Raw genomic sequence first — 20,744 nt, forward strand, 5'->3', positions numbered from 1 at the left:
GAAAGCTACAAAGAAAATGAGAGAAATAATGATCAGTAGAGGCCATGTTGAAGGACAAAACATGGAATTGCTGGCCAAGTTCTATATCTTGCTGACGGTAATCTTTATATCATACACAATCTTGGACATATTCAATCTGGAAGCTCATCAGCTTGAAGAGAAAATATTTCGTTTCAAAAACATCAACATGTTGATATGCGGTCTGGCCTATCCTCTTGTGGATAAGGATACGTACAGGTGAAATTTACCAAATATTTATTGAATATCGAGTTAATGAAACTATGTGCGATATTGTAATCTATATAGGGTACTCTATATAATAGTCTATAGTTAAGGGAAGAATTGGCTTAGGCCCTACACACGTTCCGTACGGGATAGGAAATTCAGGAATGACGCATCATCACGTCTCAACTACTCTACTGATTAAATTGAAATTTTGAATACGGTATTGATTTTCAATTTACCGAGAATGGTTATAGGCCTATTTTAAACTCTTCATGATTCCAGTAGATTGAGTTTTCAGTTCGTCAAGTTTTTAATTATACCCTTGCAGAGCACAGGTTAACTGCTAGTTTGAAATAGGGAGTGATTGAAATATTGAAATCATTTATGATTACCGGTATTGAAATCTATAACGGGAATAGTGTTGATTTGATCCATATTTTTTTGTTCCATGGTAACTCTTTTCCAGTTGAACACGATCATACTTATTTTTCCTGTACTAGAATAGTTAATAGTTAGCACCTTGAAGTATTTTTCATTACTAAATGTTGGTAACATCAACGTGTCGATTGAATATTGAGTTGCTGTGATATGTTGTGAATGAAAATTAATCGATACAAATAATATTGAAGTGATCTCTAATATTCGTTTTGGAATGAATATTTTTTGCTGTGCAAAGCTGCAGTTGAATACTGTTTTAATTTGAATATTCACGGTAATCTGTATGATAGTTGAGTGAATCCACATATTGAACTATATGAACGAACTATATACGAATTACATAAGTTCGTATATATTGAATCATGAACCATATTCAAACTTATAACATAAAATAATTATTCTTCAACGTTTTCATCCAGCCCAACTCCGTATATACAGAAAACTAATTGAACTAGTGAAATATATTTATTACTAGCAGGTAACCCGTGCTTCGCAAGGGTCTTTCTTAAAACTTGACGTAATGAAATCTACAAGAATTCAAAATAGGCCTATGTACAGTGAGTCAGACATTCTATCAGGGCTCGAATAATTTTGAAATTCTAATTGAATAAAAATTAAAGAATATTATTTCTTCATGTAAATAACAACACCTTCATTGAAAGACATATTAACTGCATGCGTTTTCATATTGCCGATACAGCATTGATGAAACTGTATACGTTTATTTAGCATTTGTCTCAAAAATTGCTCTAGCTGAAAAATAATAATCCATGCCACGTGTAGGCCTAAACATTGCATCAGGAAAACGAAGTTTCAAAACTATGTTTTTCAGGTAGAAAGCAATATAGAAACAGATGTTCCTTTTTTAATTTCGACCATATGATTTGGTGATTTTTTAATGAAATCGAATGTACCATTAAAGAGATTTAAACATTAATTCTGAAAAATCTAGAAGGAAAATTAAAATTTGGGCTTCTAGGTGCACGAGATTGATATTTTTAGAATGTATGTGCAAAATTTGGAGATCTAAATCATTCCCGTTTTTCCGGTATGCAATCCACAAGTTGACATGTTTTGATGCGAACAAACGAACAAACACAACCCTATTCTCTCTTGTTATATAGATAATATTGATATTCAAATGTGGGTAGCTCATTATAATCTGTTTACTGATGTAATGGATTTAACTCTCACTCAAAAACATTCATCATAAACAATGCATAGATACTTCATAGTAGGTATATTGTAGACAATAATACATTTACAAAGGAAATGGCAGGGAAGATGTTGATAGAAATGATTAAAATATTTACATGTAGATTTTCAACTGAAATCACAACTACAAAAAAAGTTACATAATTTAGTATAAGAGAGTATAGATTGTTACAAATCTTAGAATGGCTATATTTTTTTTAGTAAATTTATATTTTTCATCCCAGAGAACTAGAATGTTTCAGAACGTTTTCGTAGAACAAATTTCAGTACTTTTCAACAGTCTAAATCTAAATCTTTTGTCTAGTTTGATATCACATGCAAAAGACCAAGGACATCATGGTGCCTCTTCATATCACTCAGAATCATGGTCGATTCTGGATGAGAAAATGGAAAAAGAGTTGGATCGTATGAACAAGGTGCTCTACTCAGTGGTCGTTTCATCTTGTGTCACCTTGACGTTTGGACCTCTTGTGGCGGCCATATTGAAATATTACCCTGAAATGCTAACTGGATCTCTGCACGCAATCAAAGTGACTGAACTCACTCTACCCATCAACTTCTTGTACCCTGAAGAGTACGCCAATTTAGCCACATATATATTTCTATATGCTTTGCAAACTTTATATATGTATTTGTTTGCCGGTTATATGTACTGCACTCTCACCTCTGGATTGATGGCTATGAAAACGACAATCTATGACATGAAAGAACTGTGCCTTACTGTGAAGGAATGGGACCTGCACCAAAATGGATTTGGCAGACAGATTCAGAGTTATGGAGTTTCGAGCTTGTCTACAGAATTCACTGATACAAAACTGCTGAAGAGTTGCCTTATCAACGTGATTAAAACCCATGATCTTATCTGTAGGTGAGTTTTCAACTATTCATATCAATATTGTAGCTGAAAATAGCTCAGTCGAGAGTCAATATTGTAGCTGAAAATAGCTCAGTCGAGAGAAATAATAGGTAATTATTTTAAAAGATTATCAACTACACGTGAATATCCAATTATTTCAATGAATTCTGTAGGCCAGGTTAGCCAAGACGACGCTGCACCCTTCAGTCTGCTACCGCTACCTGGTCGTGATTCCAATCCCGCCAAATCCCATCGAATAGGCAGGACGTTTAATTATCTCATCACGTTTAAGTTAAAACAGTTCAGGCGGGCATCATCCAAGAGAAAGTTCAGCCAAGGGGAACAATACTATTTTTAACAATTCACTAAACATAATCATGTTCACTGAATTGATAATTGAATAGTTAAAATCAGTAATTTAAATATTTTGTTTTCTTCTTCCTTTACATCCGTGTACTGTCAAGAACAAACTTTGCAAATGAGTTAAGGACTGTTCGTGAAATGGATACTGTAGGAATGGATCTAAAATCTACAGTATTAATTAATCAGAATCAATGCTAGAATAAGCTTGACACCTGTTGGAGAAGGACAGTGTGTGGCAAGAGACTGTGTAAGTGATAGAGAAAAAATTAAAATAGAAAGACCACTAGAACTTGAAGATGCTTGCTTTCGCAAAAATTAAATTGAAACCGTGCTTAAATGCCACATTAACCAATCAGAGCCTCCTTATGAAAACCTTCTCTTATTTGTTCTCCTGGCATATAATCACAATTGAAATTTAACAGGCTTTTGAGCAATCGGGCTCAAGTTATGAACGTTTTTCATAGTTGACACTGTGGTGTAATGCGGGTTGCATAGACGTACTTTCCAAGGAGCTTCATTCAAGAATCAAATTCCTGTTCCATATTGAAATTTAATTATGATTCTCATTATTAAAGTTAGAGATCTAACAGGAATATAGAACATTGGGGGTAGACATAATCAGTCGATTCACTATGTAAGGCTTTCAGTAGTTTTTCTTAGCAATATAATTTGAACCAAATTGTTGCGAGACTATCATACATATAATATTCATACATTTTATGAACATGTTTCCGTATGTCTTGATATTTTATCAATTTCTCTTTACAGGAAAGCTAGTAATCTAAACAAGAACTTGGAAATGATGTATACTATTCTCAACAATACTATCTGCTTTCAAATCTGCGTGTGTTTATATTCTGCTTCAAAGGTAACTTAAAGGTTATAATAAAAGTAAATAGGTCTAGTAACGTAACTAAAGTATAGTAGGCCTAATAAGTAAAGCTAGAGTATAGGCTACATGGAGAATATTTTTTACAGTATTAGTAGCCTAGCTCAAACTCAATTTCTAATTTATTCTTCAAAAGACATATTTACAAGATAATAGTGTAAGGAAATAATAAAAAGTGTAACAATAATACTCCCTGCGTGGATGATTCGGTCGTTTGCAGGGAGGAGTCGAACTAAATCATACAGTTAAAATACACTGATTTGAATTGAGAGAATTATGATACTTAAAAAGAGTTTAGGAATTGAAGTAAAAATGAAACGTGAGACAGACTTTATAATGATAAAAACATTATTGATCTTATCGGTACTGTTCAGCCCTTGAAAATTAGATCTATGACTAATGAAGTTTATTGCTCAATTTATGTAGGTCCACACCTAGGGATGTCAATCCCGGGACTGATTTCCAATCCCGGTATTTCGGGATTATCCTATATCAATCCCGGGATCCCGGGACTGATCCCGGGATTGGCAAAAATCAGTTTAATTCATTTTTTACCAATTGTTCCTCCTCAATTACATGTTCAGTAACAGTGTGTGTAGATGAAAAAGGGCCGATTAAAGAGGGAGAGGCTATCATTAAAATGAAAAAAAAAAATACTTGGGAATAATATTAAAATTGAACATTCTATTTCTATAAATGTTTTCAAGATTAGGAGTAACTGTTATATTCCATGTCCTACCTTAAATTTGCTGTATCCTAGATGATAGTGAGAACTGAGGAAAGCAAGATAACTCATCAGAGTCTTTTTTATGTAGAACAAGAGCATTTCTATCCTACATCAGGACGGGATAGAGCTCACACTTTAATTACGTGAAATACTGTAAAGTGAATTAATATCACTTGAATTAATAATATTAATAGTAAAATAGAACACTTTTTGTAAGACCATAACGCCATACAACCAAACCATAACGCCATACCGACCAAACAACGCGAAAGCTGAACCACTACACTACTAAATGAAATTTCGAAGAGCAAACTAAAATATTTACTTGAACTAGATATTCTACTTATAATAGAGAAAGAGAAGAGGAATAATTAGACAGAGAGTGAATCGTTTAGTGCTTTTTTATTTCTGATTTCTGAAGTCTTTTCAAAATTCGGAATGCATTTCAAGGAAATGCCATCAGCACTATTGCAAATATTGCACCGTCTAGACTGGTAATTATGGTGCTGTGTAAACAAGTTTAGAGACATAACAACCATTCTGCCAATTATGCGAACTGATAATGCGAATTCTATTAAGCCAATAAAGAGTACAGTATACAATCAATATTATGTATATGAAACTGTAGGCTGTGCCTGTAGAATGGATTAGTCAAACACTTAGAACAATAAATTAGTTATAAAAACTCATATTCATCACCGTAAATGAATTCAATATTGAATTGTTTTTTGGAAAAATATGATTCACAATTTCAGGTTTACGATCCCGAAAATCCCGGGATTGACGCTGAAAAATCCCGGGATTGTTAGGTATTAAAAATGGACCGGGATCCCGGGATTCGGGATCCCGGGATCCCGGGATTGACATCTCTATCCACACCGTATTATTCCTTCAAATTATACAATCATCATCCACCATACATTGCTCCATTATAGTTTTGATATTTGTTGAATGATATCAAACAATCCAGGACTTGATGGAATCAATAATAGAACATTGAAGTCGATAAAAAATGTAATTGTAAAGCCATTAATTCACATATTTAATTCAAGTCTGTCAAAAGGAATTTTTCCAAAAGCTATGAAAGAGACATGTGTTAGACAATTACATAAAGGAGGCGACAAAACAAATGCCACCAATTACAGGCCTATTCCACTTATAAGCAATATTTCTAAGATTTTGGAAAAACTGGTCTTGTGAATTACATGAAAAAAAACAACTTACTATCTAGGAATCAATTTGGCTTTCGTGAGGGGAGGAGTACAGAAGATGCGGTATTAGAATTCATTGTCAAATTTTGTCACAGATAAGCTAAAAAATAACAAAAAATGTGCAGCAGTGCTCCTGGACCTAGCAAAAACTTTTGACACTGTTAATCACAGTTTGCTGCTGGAGAAATTAGAAGCCATGGGAATTAGAGGAGTTCCTCTAGAATGGTTTAGATCATACCTCTGTGTCCGGCGTCAGAAAGTCAAGGTTCAAGAACATCTCAGTTCAGAGGAAACGATAATGTTTGGGATTCCCCAAGGAACAGTTCTTGGGCCAATTCTGTATTTGGCATATGCAAATGAGCTATGTTCAATTAAGATAAGAGGGAGAGTAATAGCTTTTGCTGATGATACGTGTATACTATTTGAAGGAAACACCTGGGAGGAAGTTTTTAATCTGGCACAGGAAGAATTGATGAGAGTCTATAAATGGTTGAGAGAAGATTTGCTTACAGTAAATGCAACAAAAACGAAATTTTTAGCCTTTTCTCTGACGGATCGAACAAGACCACCGGATTCTTCAATAATTCTACATCACTGTGGAAGCACTAACAACCCGTGTGATTGCCCTTCAATTCAACAAGTCAATGGAATAAAATATTCAGGAGCAATAGTGGACAACAAATTCAAATGGGACAAGCACTTTAATCTATCAATTACCCGGATCAGGAAGCTTCTATACAAATTCTATCAACTCTGTAAAATCCTCAACTATGAGACATTAAGAACTGTTTATTTTTCTTCAGTGCAATCAATTTTAAAATACGTCATAATTATCTGGGGAGCTACGAATTTCATACATGTTGAACCTCTCTATAAACTTCAAAAACGAATACTAAAAATAATAGGCTTCAAGGAGAATCAATTCCCCACGAACATTCTTTTCAAGGAAAGTAAAGTACTGAGTGTAAGACAACTCTACATCCAGGCTATCATCACGCCAATGAGGAGAAACAACTAACACATAAGACTGGCAGATCATAACCATCAAACAAGGCAGAGAAACACGAATTTAATAGTACCAAGGATGAACACTACATTTGGGCAAATAAACTACATATATTTGGGACCAAAAATCTACAATTCAATACCAAGTTACGTTGGGGAAGAATTCAATTGACACAGGTTCAAGAAAAGTTTATTTTCCTGGTTGGTTGATATTGGAGTGGAAAATTGTGAAAATTGAGTTAGACTGTAAATATTGAAACTATTCATTCTTCATCCTTTCCTTTCCTAGTTTTTCATTTTTATAGAAATTAACTTTCCTATTATTATCCTCAATAGAACATTAATATTTTATCTACTAATTTCATGATTTTGATTGTATTATAAATTTTTACTAATTTTATTATAAAAAACTTTAATCCCATATCAGTGAATGAAGTTTGTGAATAGTAATTATTATAACACACAACAAGCAACTAATAACTTATACCCCAACACATATAATTTATAGTGGGGTGTATATTTATTCATTGGATTATCTTTGCCTATTAAGAAATCATTCAATGCATAAAGCTTCATTGTTTTAATTGTTATAGTATTCTAATTTGTAATGTGATTGTTTTTGATGCAATTGTTTTTGATGAATAAATTTTATTTGAATCTTAAGTAGTAGATGGGTGGATAATTTTCTCATTACATTTTCGTCTCAAAATTTTCTCATTTGTCAGTTACTTAAATGTCTGAGATGATTAATGTTTTGTCAGAGATGTCAGAGGCATCTATGAACATCTAAAGTATAACGCCAATAAATATCTTTCAATCTAACTGAAATGCTTCATAAATAACTCAACTTACAGATAGTGACAATGAATTGAGTTTATTTATTATTTGTAGGGTCAGTAACAAGAGTGTGATGTTACAATTTTCTCCCTGAAAAATCAAATCTCCGATTCGATATTCAAGATCGATAAAAGTTGATGATCAATATCAATATCTCTATAATCGTAATATCATAATAGAAAAGTGTATATACTTTTTTTATCAGCTGTTTAATGAGGTTGGAAATATTCAATAAATTTCTATTTTTAAACAGGATAAAGGTTAAATAAATTCAAAACAGATTAAAAATAAAGTTTATTTGAGAATACTAAATGGTAGAAAATGCAACTAAATATTTCAAATTTTTAATGTTGGTACGGATGATGTCATAGGGCATAACCAGCGATTTCTTTGTGAGTACGCCCTTTTCTCGGAAGCACACTTATCAACTGATAGTTGCAGACCAATGGAGAGAAGGCCTGTCTGGAACAGGCCACTGCACAATCGCCAAAGCTGTTGCTCACAGCCCTCTGCCTGAGATGACGTCAGATGTCATGAGCACGGAGTTGGTTTTTACTAAACCTTTCTCTGTGAAATACTGCTCTAGAGAGGAGTGGAAGTCTGAGAAAGGGGCCCTATCCCAAAAGAGGCAGCCTTGTCTGGTACACAGACGGTTCTCTCATTGAAGGGAAATCTGGCTACAGGGTGTACAGTGATTCACCTAGAACACAAGTTTACGCAAGTCTGGGACAACACTGTACCATCTCCCTGGCAGAGATTTGGGGCATCATAGCTTGTGCCAAAATAGGCATTGCCAGGCACAATTGCAATAAGCATATAGTAATCCTGTCAGACTGTCAGGCAGCCCTCAAGGCTCATGACTCCAATGAAATCAAGTCCAAATTGGTGTGGGAGTGCCACAAAACGCTCAGCAGGCTTGCCACTTGCAACTCTGTGCATCTTGGTTGGGTACCTGGCCATGTAGGCATAGGAGGTAATGAGCGTGCAGATGAGCTTGCTAAGCGGGGTTCTAGTATGCCATTCCTTGGCCCAGAGCCGGGCTGTGGCATAATTAAAACAACTGCCTTCCACACAATAAGTAAATGGTCCAGGGACTTATACCACCAGCAATGGCAGGGTCACCCTAGTCAAGCACTTGGCAAAAGGCTGCTGGCAGATGCAAGCCCTCGCTTCACCAGCTGGCTGGTGAGTCTGGTAGAGGTCAGGTCAAGCAGGTGATTGCCTTGATAACTGGACATGGCCACTTCAGGAAACATCTCCACACAATTGGACTCAGAAATGGAAGCCAGGTGTGTAGACTTTGTAATCAGTCTGAAGAGACTGCTAAGTATATCATACTGGATTGTGAAAGTCTTGGAGCTAGAAGAAGGGCTCTGTTTGGCTGCAAGCAACCAGGTGAGGAATGAGATGTTGGTATAGGGAAGAAACTCCTGGACCTTGTAAAGGACACGCGAGTTGGTTTTCTCAATTGAAATACTTAGGGACACACAATAAGCTTTGGTTGACGTGTGAGGTTCTTTGAACCTTTGGATCTTTGAATCCGTCCCTTCAAAACAAAAACATAAACATGAACATAAAACATAAACATAAAAGCTTGTTTCAAATTAGAGAATGTCTATAATACTATTTTCATGAGACCAATAGATTTCCATGAGATCCTTACTGAAATAAATTCTTTGAAGGATGGTGAGTCTCCTGGTCCTGATTGTATCTCCTCACATCTTTTAAAAAAATTGCCGTTCCATTGGTTCCAGTTCTATATGGTATCTTTAATGCAAGTATATATACAGGTATTTTTCCTGATCCCTTGAAGATTGCCAAGGTGATTCCTATATTTAAGAGTGGGAGTCGTTTGGATCATTCAAATTACAGACCAATATCTCTTTTGTCTGTGTTCTCAAAAATATTTGAGAAGATTGTGAGAAGGAGAATTTTTCACTTTTTGAAGAGTAATAACTTTTTCTGTAAGAGTCAGTTTGGATTTTAGGAGGGTTTGAGTACTGAAATGGCATTATATAACTTCATTTCACAGATTTATTCTGGATTGAATGCAAGAAAAGTAAAGTTTTCTGGACTATTCCTTGACATAAAGAAGGCATTTCATACGGTTAACCATTCTATAACCATTCTATTCTACTTAAAAAACTAAATACTGCTGGTATCCGTGGCCAGGCTTCAGAATGGGTGAAATCATACCTTGAAAATAGGCAGCAGTATGTTTCCATTGGAGGTGTGAACAGTAACATTCTTAGTATTAGCAATGGTGTGCCCCAAAGATCTGTTCTTGGACCCCTACTATTCCTTGTGTACATTAATGACCTATTCTCTTACAAGTTCAATGGCATTGCAACGTCTTTTGCTGATGACACTGCATTCTCTTACTCATCTAAAAATGTTGAAGAACTGCAAGTGATGATGCAGCAAGATCTTGATACACTCCACCTTTGGTTTAATTAGAATAAGTTAACACTAAATAATGCTGCAAGAACAAATTACTTAACTTTTTCTTTGTCATCACCACTCATGTTAAATGTCCCTATTTTCTATCATGAAATTGACTGCAATAGGATGCAGTGTAGCTGCACTGTTGTAGAAAGAAATCAGTCTATAAGATATCTTGGGTTGGTTGTAGATGATAAATTGTCATGGAATATCCATGTTCTGGGTCTAAGGAAGCATCTATTCTACTTGTTAAGAGTTTTCTATAATCTAAGGCAATTCCTTCCCCCAAATATTTTGCGTCAACTATACTTTGCTTTCCTCAACTCCAAATTGGATTATGGGATAGCATGCTGGGCTTCAACTTACATTTCTCACTTCAAATCAATAATTACATTACAAAAAGCAGCAGTTCGAGTTATATTTAGAGTTCACAGACAAACCCATTCTTTTCCTTTCTTCAAATGGATAAATGCATTGCCTCTCTGACATAGGTACGTCTTCAAGGTCCTAGCTCTATTCTACAGGATGAGTGGAAGCTATGGTCAGCCCATGGTTGAGGGTAATCATTCCCAGCAAATGCGGCAGATAACTCTGGGATTGGTGAGATGCCCTAAAGCAAGCTGTACTCTCTTTCAGAAGTGCTTTCTATTTCTTGGGCCGAAGTTCTACAATATTCTGCCTGCAGAAATTAAAAATTTGAGAACCTTCAAAAAATTTAAATCAAAACTAAAGCCTTGGCTTTTCGAAGCTCATCCAAATGATGTTGAGGAATGGTTTATTGTGCTGCATTGAGCATGATTATACACCCTTTGAATAATTTTGTATCTCAAAATTCGAGTCCTATTAGGCATTTATAATTTTTTTAATGTGTGAATCTGTGTGTGTGTGTGTGCGAGTGTGTGTGTGCGCTTGAAGAACCAAACGACTCCTGCTTGCACTCAAGTGATATTTCTCTCACTTTGCAAGCTAGTATTTATTCCACTTGCATCAATATGCATTATTTTTTGGTTGCACAATGTCAATAATTATAATATATTTGTATTTTCAAGAAGATATATTTTATGCTCATTTGGTCATAATACAAAATTCCCTTCAAATTCCAAAATTTACAGTTTATTATTCATAAACAAATAGGTAATATGCTAGTTATGCATTATATACTTTTTATTTATTTATTTTTAAATGCTTTGTAATAATATTGTATAATGCATAAATATATACTATGTACTATATATTCATATTGTATTGCATTTTGAGCAAGTGAAATAAAATTTATTCGATTCTATCCTATTAACATAAACATAATCATAAACATAAACATAAACATAAACATAAACATAAACATAAACATAAACATAAACATAAACATAAACATAAACATAAACATAAACATAAACATAAACATAAACATAAACATAAACATAAACATAAACATAAACATAAACATAAACATAAACATAAACATAAACATAAACATAAACATAAACATAAACATAAACATAAACATAAACATAAACATAAACATAAACATAAACATAAACATAACATAAACATAAACATAAACATAAATGCCCTTTGCTTGTAACATGACTTCTCGATGTGTTGTGTAAAATTTAGCTTTGCTTGTTTCAAGAGATTAAGAGTTGGATTATTATGGTTTTTTTCAAGTAATTTTATTGAGATGAAAGAAACCTGTAACCAGAAAATAGAATTAAAATATACAGATAAGTACTAGTTAGTTTGTAAGAAAATCATATTTTGTGTCAATGGTTCCATTTGAGTGTTTTGCATTTCAAATGCCCAAGTTTTATAAAATTATAATTCGATTTGCTCTAGACTGGAGTTTTTATTCAGTTTTTTAACAGGTAACCCATTCATAATTCCTATTAAGATATTAGTTAAAGGAACCAATAGTTTTACTTAAGGTGACAGGTGAACATGGGCGCCGACTTATCAAAAACTTTGGGTGGGCTCAATTGCACCGGGGGGTCTGGGGGGTATGGAATACCCCCCAGGAACAGGGGGGGTCCGGGGGTACTCCCCCGGAAATTTTTCAAAATTTTAAGGTGCTCAGAAGCATTTTTAGGCTATCTTTTTACTTACACAGTATTAATAAACCAGGGAAAAAACCTCAAAACACAATACAATTTGTTTGGATGATGAGTAACAATCAAGTTTTGACTAAAATAAAATAAAAAATTGCTTTTTATTGAGCATATAAAATTTGTTTGAAGTATTTTTTCAACTTTTCAAGTGAAGATTGCTCATTGTTTTTGTTCTTTTATAACAACATTAAAAGTGTAATTAACAGTAAACCAATCAACTTCATGTATAAGTTTTAATAAATAGGTCCATCGCCTGTTATGAAACCTAGGCCTATTGAAAAATTTTGTTCTCAACTTAGCTCTTTAATAGGATAATTTGCTTAGAATTCAAAGTTAGAAAATCAAGTATGGATGAAAAAATAGGTAACAAATCTGACTGTTACTAAGAGGTTCAAAAGCTATTTATTTTAGGTAAAGGTTACATAAGTTTTAATCAAAAATTGAGTTCTTGTATTTTAAATGTATGTGTGTTTTTGTATTTGTGTTTAAAATACAGCCAACCTCTTTAAAAAATAATTTAAGTAGTATTGAATGAAATTATTGTAGCCTAAATAACAGAATTCTGAGATAAAGAATTGCTGAAAACTGTCTTTAAAAAACATGACATGAAAAATTGACATTAGAATGTAAAGTAAACAGAATTTGAGGCTTTACCTGAAACTTTTATCCTTAGAAGAGAAAACAGAACAGTTTGTCCTTAGAAGAGTGCAAAACTGGATCTTCTGACTGGATTCCTTTTAATGAACTCGTTGATGATTTGACAAATGTCTATTTCTTCCAAAATATCTTGATGAGCATGAGTTATCGCTAAGTTGTTGAGTCTTTTCTGTCCCATTGTAGCTCTAAGGTAGGTTTTGAGGCGGCGCAGGGCACTAAATGAACGTTCGTTAGTTGCTGACGTCACCGGCACAACTTGAAGCAGTTTCAAGCCTTTCACAAGTTCTGGTAACATTTCCTTCACACTGGGTTCTAGTTCAAAGTACTTTTTAACATCATTCAACGTACGAAGTTGCAGCTTCTTTTGTTTGGAAATGTCACTTAACATTGACAAATGTAAGAATAATCTGTCAGTGTCCAGATCATTTTGAAAAAAACTCTTTAGAGCGTGTCATATCACTTTTTTGTCCTTCGTTTAAAACAGACAGACACTCCCTTTCCACTGCAATGACCTTTGACAGTCCTGTTGCATCAAATCTGCTGGCAACACAAGACCTCACAGTTTCACAAATTTCAATGTATTTGATTTTAAAAAATTCAGCTGGTGTGTTGAATGTGTGGGGTACTCCAGCCTCCTTGTTTTCATACCGTTGAGGAATGCGGCGTTTTCTTGCTAGTTCCGGTTCAGCTACTGATGGTGGCTTCACTGATAGGCAAAACTTCCAGAAGTCCTCAAACCCTCCACGCTTTTCTTCCAAAATACAGACTAGGTTAATAAACATATCTTCTAAATCAGTTACGCTCAAATCAGGTGATTGAACTTTGCGATTTACGTCTTCAACTGGGTTCATTACATAGCAATAAACCTGTAAAAGGAAATAAGTCTTGAAAGTCAGCATTGATTCCAAAAAGCCTGCACATTTATAACCTGCTTCGTTCTTATCCGAGGAAGAGATGGTTTCAAACAACTCCAAAATATTTTCATAATTCTTCAAGATTTGTTGCACACTTGATGCTCTCATTGTCCATCGAGTTGGGCAAAGTGGTCGAATTCCTGATGTATCATGTAGAACGGTAGCATTGGCACTGATTACACTTCTGAATAGTTCCATCCTTTTTGGGGATTCTCTAATATTATTAATTAGATCCTTTGCAAGGTTCATAATGTCTCTCATACAAGTCAGGCACCGAAGACTGTCTTCAACTGCTAAATTAAGACTGTGTGCAGTACAGTAGACGAAAATGGCCTGATGTTGCAAGTTTAAAATTAACTTTTGCAGTCCATTAAACTTTCCGCTCATATTAGAAGCACCATCGTAGCACTGTCCTCTCAATTTTTCAATGGGCAAATCCAAACGTAACAGAATGTCATTGACAATAGTAAACAAAGTTTTAGAATCAGTGTTTGGCGTTTCATATAATCCAATAAAATCTTCATTGGTGGTCAAATCATCATTTACTGTCCTAATACAAAATGATACTTGTTCGTGGATCGAAACATCACTTGTTTCATCCACCATGATGGAAAAGTGTTCACATTTTTTAATGTTAGATAAGACCGACCGCAGAACAGACTGACCTAGCAAATCGATTATTTCATTTTGAATATCATGGGATGTCCATTTAAAACCTGAACGATTTAGCCAGTCTTTTAATTCCGGGACATCTTCTTTCCTGAGTTCCAATAGTTGCAAAAAATTCGAGTTTTTGTCTTCATGGCCTCTAACTGCTAGACCTTGTCTACATAGGAATTTCATAGTTGTGAAAATAGCAGTTAGCGCTAACCGGGCTTTTTTCATGTCATTATCTATTTGCTCATTTAACTGGGCAGCTACACTTGAGTTTGAAACAGTTGACAATTTAAGAATACTCTCCTTGTGAACATTGGTAGTTTCATGAGTGCGAAACTTTTCCAAGGCCCTTTTCCAGTTTGAAAAGCCGACAGAAGTAAAAGCATCTTCTCTCTTTAGAGTAAACTTAATAAGGCCTTTCGCTTCTGCATCTTTGCAAACTTTACAAAATGCTTTGTCAGTTTCATTTTCATATTCTAACCAAGAATATTTAGATACCCATGACTTCTGAAAGGATCTTCCCTTACCGATTACCTTTTTATTGCTGTTCAAATCTAAACTGTCACTATTACTGGGACTGGCAGATGTTCCAGGTACCACTACAGATGATTCCAGTGCTGGGAGTGGTTTTGCGATCTCATCAACACGCGCTTTTTTAAATACAAACTTGTCCATATTGTATCACTTACAATAATTCACTTGACACTCGATACTCCATCAATATTCACTGCTAATACTCAATCTCAATCACTCAATCACATCAATATAACGATACACGATGTAAACTGAACTAATAGGAACTGACTGCAAGTGTTTGTTTACTAGGGACGATGTCCCATTTGACGCGGTTCCACTAGACAAAGATGGCGGTGCTTCATCCCCTCCCTTGGCCGGCCGGGAGCAGTGACCTTGGCAAAAGTCATAGGCAACCTATTTATAGCTTGCTAACTGGTTGCAACTATAGAGCTACAAGTTGCGGGTTTTTTATTTTATGAAGTCTTTTGTCTTTACTTTCTAAACATTGAAATTGATTAATTTAAATTTTAAGGATGACAAGAATATTTAACAGTTATTAAAACGCTGTTTTCTGTTTTCAATAATTCCGATACTCGGTCAACTGTATACTTTTAACAGATTCTTTAAGTTAGACAATTGAAATTTTGGGGGGGCTCCGCCCCCCCAAAATTATTTTTGAGGGGGCTTGAGCCCACCCAGGCCTTATGGAGTCGGCGCCAGTGCAGGTGAAAACTATCAAACCAGTTTGGAAAATTTGATAGTACACCACAAGTACCACTGCAAGCTTTGTGGATGAAAATAGAAGAGGAACAGAACAAGAATTTTAGTAATATTAAAAGTGAATGATATGAAAGCAGTGATCATTTTTTTTTCAGATGGAAGATTTCGTTTTAAAAATAGAGCACATACTGCTTGTCCTCCCAATGGCAAGTATTTTGTTTCTATACTGTTCCAGCGCTCAACAACTTTTGAATGAGGTAAAATACTTTCCAATTGTGTTTTGAAATCTACCAATACTATATATCTATAAGTCAACGAAAAGTATTGTAGATTATGAAAATGAATGTCTGTTTGTTCCCTAATAACTTGAAAACTACTTAACAGAACGACATGAGACTTTGGGAATAAATAATATGTTGTGCGAACACCATATGGTTTCTGAACTGAAATTTTCATAGGGGGGCCAATAATAATAATTATTCATCAATCCATTCTACAGACCTATGTTTTTATACTTGCCGGCCAAGCACCGTAGAACGGGAAGATGATCATGATTCAAGATGTTGTGATAATATGATTTAGAATCTACATGTACCAGCTGTAATAAACAGGTCACCCGTGCTCAATACAGTTTGGAGTTAACGTGTAGTTGATTGGTACCAGCTGTAGATAATGGTACCTCAGAAGACCTATACAAAAATAAATTATCAGTCCCCTATCATTGAGAAACTGGAAAATGTTGGAAAAAATGATTCACCTCATGAAAGAGAGTTGTTCATATTCCATCATTAATTACTAAAGAATGACATAATAATTTACAATTTTTTGAATTCAGCTCAGCTGATATACATCCTAAAGTGGAAGATGGAAAGAATATGGAATTCTGTGTGATTCAAGTATGATATGAAATACATAGAATTTCTGGCGGTACGAAGTTCTCCGGGCCAGCTAGTTACCTATATTGGAGATGATAAATGATAATAGTAAAATTATTAACACCTTAGACGCCCTAGATTCAAGTTGAATGGAAAATTTAGTAGTCTACAAATAACATAATTCATAAAGTAGTGTGGAGTACAATCATTCTACTATAGTATCCATGGAAGCTGGATGGTTACTCTCATCCAATTTCCAACTACTTGTTTTCTTGCTATCAATATTTGCATCAGTTACAGACGTCGTACCCAAAGTGATTAGTAGCAGTTGGCTTCATCTTAGATCAATTATCATAATGTATTAATAATCTATTCGATTTTTTAAATAACAATATTATTTATTTTCATCCATAGAATTGTTGTGGAACATTAATAAAATATCATTGATCGATGGATAAATTTTCAATTTTCAGGGCGAGAATTTGCGTACAGCTCTGTGGGAAAGTGCTTTTGTTGACAAGCCCAAATGGTACAAAACATCATTTTTCATGATCATGATACGCAACAACAAGGATTTGGAAATAAAGCCATTCGGTTTCTATGTTCTGAACCTGAAAACGTTCGCTACGGTATAATATCATGCCCAACAATATTACATTCTAGGAAAAAATACTTGGACCTAATTCAATAAACATTGGGAAGGAAATAGTTTCGGGATAGGACTGTAATTGGTTCTTAACTCATCATATTTGACTCGATTATCATGGATATTGTATCAAGAATGAAATAACTTTTGTTGGAAATCAGTGAGTTACCTCAGTTTCTGAGTAGAATAATAGAGTTAGAAGAATTTTTTAACATTCTATAATGAAAATAATTAGCAATATTCCTAACCATTCTGATAATTTGTAGCAATTGATAGTCAAAATGTTGTGGAATGCCTTTTTTAATTCAGATACCTTTTTGAATACCACACTCACTTACTCCTCAGCTCTACAGGTCGCTACAACCCTTGGCCTCCCTCACAAAGCCTCTCCATCTCTCCCAATTGACTGCCTGCCTTTTTCAGTTTCGAACTCCAAGCGTTCTCAAATCCTGCTCTACATCATCTGTCCATCTATTCCTTGGCTTTCCTTTTCTTTTTCTATTATATATTCTTTTCCTCCATATACATTTGGCAATCCTTTCATTGCCCATTCACACCAAGTGCCCCATCCGGCCAACTTTAAATGGGACGATTACCACAATATAATAATAATTATAATTTGCACCTATAAGCGAAAATGTGAAATCGTTTTTGCAGTGATTTAAAACAATTGTGAATGTTTTCAGGTGATGAATGCTGCCTACTCCTACTTTAATATGCTGAACTCTCTAAATAAAAGAATATGAAAAATCACTCTTCACTGTTGCAAGAACACGAACTTATATATTATTATTATTATGTTGAATTATTATTATTATTGAATTGATTAAGAAATATAAGAAATAAGATATTCAAGAGCTTCACTTTATTCTGTAGAATTCCATTTCCTGATGAAAGTAGTCCTACTTGTAGACCTTCTTCAATATATTATCTTCATATACTATCTCTCGCGCGCTCACTCTCTCTCTCTCTCTCTCTCTCTCTTTATGATTCATCTAAATGACTATTTTATTGTTAAAATGTTTTTTCTATTCTTAATCTTGATTTCTCCACGCTGAGGCATAATAATATTTCGAAAGAATTTCCACCTTATTATTAACGGCCAAGTATTGAAGTGAAGGGTATCCCCACATACCCTCTCCTGAGAATGTACAACTTACTAAATGCCCAAACTCCACTGTATCATAAGAATAAGTAATACCTCAAATTTTGCATATTCATCAGCTCAATATCATTGAGAGACTCTTCAGTCTATAGGTTGATATGCTTCATCATGGTAATTCTCTCTTCTTGTTGAAAAATGTCTCTAACGCTAGAAAGTAAGTTGAATTTTGTTTTGTTGAACACATGAATAAAGGAATCTCTCTTTCTCTCTCACTCTCTCAATTAAATTCTGTTGAGAGATTCTAGCCGACGGCCTTAAACCTTGCCAGTCCGGCACTGGAAGTGTGTGCCAGGTGCGATTCCCAAACTGGAACTAGATTAGGCCTAATATTTTTGTAGACCTACAGTAACTTTTATCGATTACATTATACTTTATGAATCATTGGTTCAGCCATGAAAATTCGCTCAAGTCTTCCTACGAAATATAATCCATGCTTTTTGATGTGTTGTGATGTTGTGGTTGACAACTTACAGTTTGTTTTTTTTTATTCATGAGGTTATTTTCCATAGAACGCCTTTTTTGAAAAAAATCGAAAATCGAAAAAAATTTTTCCTTCTTCAATGTGCTAAACTCTCTGAATAAACAAATTTGGAAAAGGTAAGCTTTTCTTGTTTTGCTGAACTTTGAAATATTTGTATGCAGTGTTCCTCATTCAGGGTTGTGATCAATCCTGGTGAGAGACTCCAGCCAACAGCCCAAAACCTTACCAGTCCGGCACTGGAAGTGTTTGACAGGCTGCAGGTTCGATTCTCAAACTGGATTAATATATTTTTTATGGGCATACAGTAACATTATTCATTTTATCGATTACATTATAATTCATGAACTATTGGTTTTGTCGTCAAAATTCGCTCAAGTCTTCTCAAGAAGTCATCTATTATGTTGCGTGTTGTTTATATTATGTGGCTATTTCCCATATAACTTTTCTAAAAAAATCGAATTCTATTCCGAAACTACACAGAATATAAGTTCATGTAACCAACTATAAGTTCATTAGAATCTTTGATATAATATGATTAACTGAAAGCACAAATAACTTCATAAAGCACTCTTTACCTTGTCATTGCTTGTTACACCGTAGTGGTATAAGTAAATTGAGTTCAAATTTTGATATTTCATTCAGCTATGGTGCGTTCCACTACAAACTGTCAGCATTCTTTCATAATAACATAGATGCTTCTCATTCAATCAATGTTGACAGTATAGAGTAGATGATGATTATTTAAGGGAAATTAGAGTGCGGTATTCAATAGCATGACTTTATGGTGATATTTAGGCTCATCTCACACTTACGCGACTCAGGTCGAGAAGAGACTCGACTCTAGTCGAGAGCATGTGTTTTCAAATGGTGACAGTGGCGGAGACTAGAATCGACTGGTCTGAGTGTCACCATTTGGAAACACATGCTCTCCACTAGAGTCGAGTCTCTTCTCGACCTGAGTCGCGTAAGTGAGCCTTAGAAGCTTGCTGGCAATACTCGACCAATAATCAGCCTCCACATATTATATTATTATAAGTGATGTGGAAAAAATATTTTGATCGTTACGGCCTTCCAATTTGTGTAATTAGACTCTCAGCTGGAGCGCGAAGCGCGGAGTCTGCTAACCCACCCTACTGGGGGTGCAGGGGGCGAAGCCCCCTACCGAGCGCGAAGCGCGAGTTATATTATTATAAGTTGTTGCTCAGCATTTGAGTTGAATGGACGGTTTCTGTAGGAGTGCTATCTAATCAGTGTTTTTCGATTCTACTACACAGTAAACAGCGAACTATGACTTGCTAGGTTATTTTTCTTGTGCGGCCGTGCGTTGTGATTTTCTGTTTTTCTATAACGGACTGGTTTTTTCCACCAATTTTAACTTATTGTTTTTGGACATTCCAAATAAATATTGAAATGGCGAGTGCATGTATAACATGCAACCAGCAAATTGGGCGCACGTCGAAATCGAAAATTGCTTGTTCAACCTGCGGATCCATCCACCACGGAGACTGTGTCGGTCTCAAGGACGCCGAAGTTGAGATCCTCCAGAACAAGTTTTGGAACTGTAAGGCTTGTACTGACACCATGCGTCGGCTAAGAGCGAGTTCAGATTCGACGCCCGTCAAACAGAGGCAACCCGCAACAACCAAACAGATAACAGTGTTTCAAAATCATTCGTCCACTGCTCCAGTAACCATAGATCAAATGAACGAACTCTTAAAAAAAGTTAGTGAAGACTTGGACGAGAAATTAAGTACTGAGATTGCTGCATGTAAGACCCTCATGGAATCCACTAATCAGAAG

General features: G+C 35.0%; 1 protein-coding gene across 1 annotated transcript; it reads left to right on the forward strand.

Annotated features, from left to right (window-relative positions):
- Positions 1-97: 97 nt before the first annotated feature.
- LOC111054586 lies at positions 98-18,093 on the forward strand. Its single transcript, XM_039440020.1, has 6 exons — positions 98-237; positions 2,183-2,746; positions 3,866-3,965; positions 15,933-16,034; positions 17,126-17,281; positions 17,985-18,093. Exons 1-6 carry the CDS (start codon positions 188-190, stop codon positions 18,042-18,044), a joined length of 1,032 nt encoding a protein of 343 aa, XP_039295954.1. The 5' UTR covers positions 98-187; the 3' UTR covers positions 18,045-18,093.
- Positions 18,094-20,744: the final 2,651 nt, after the last annotated feature.

The sequence above is a fragment of the Nilaparvata lugens genome, chromosome 13, assembly GCF_014356525.2.
Source record: "Nilaparvata lugens isolate BPH chromosome 13, ASM1435652v1, whole genome shotgun sequence".
Classification (NCBI taxonomy): Eukaryota; Metazoa; Arthropoda; class Insecta; order Hemiptera; family Delphacidae; genus Nilaparvata; species Nilaparvata lugens.

Bases quoted from the DNA above. Each gene is read 5' to 3' on its own strand.
- LOC111054586 (XM_039440020.1), top strand. From the start codon at position 188: ATGTTGATATGCGGTCTGGCCTATCCTCTTGTGGATAAGGATACGTAC. The intron at 238-2,182 runs GTGAAATTTACC...TCTTTTGTCTAG, and splicing joins GTGGATAAGGATACGTACAG to TTTGATATCACATGCAAAAG. The intron at 17,282-17,984 runs GTATAATATCAT...GAATGTTTTCAG, and splicing joins ACCTGAAAACGTTCGCTACG to GTGATGAATGCTGCCTACTC.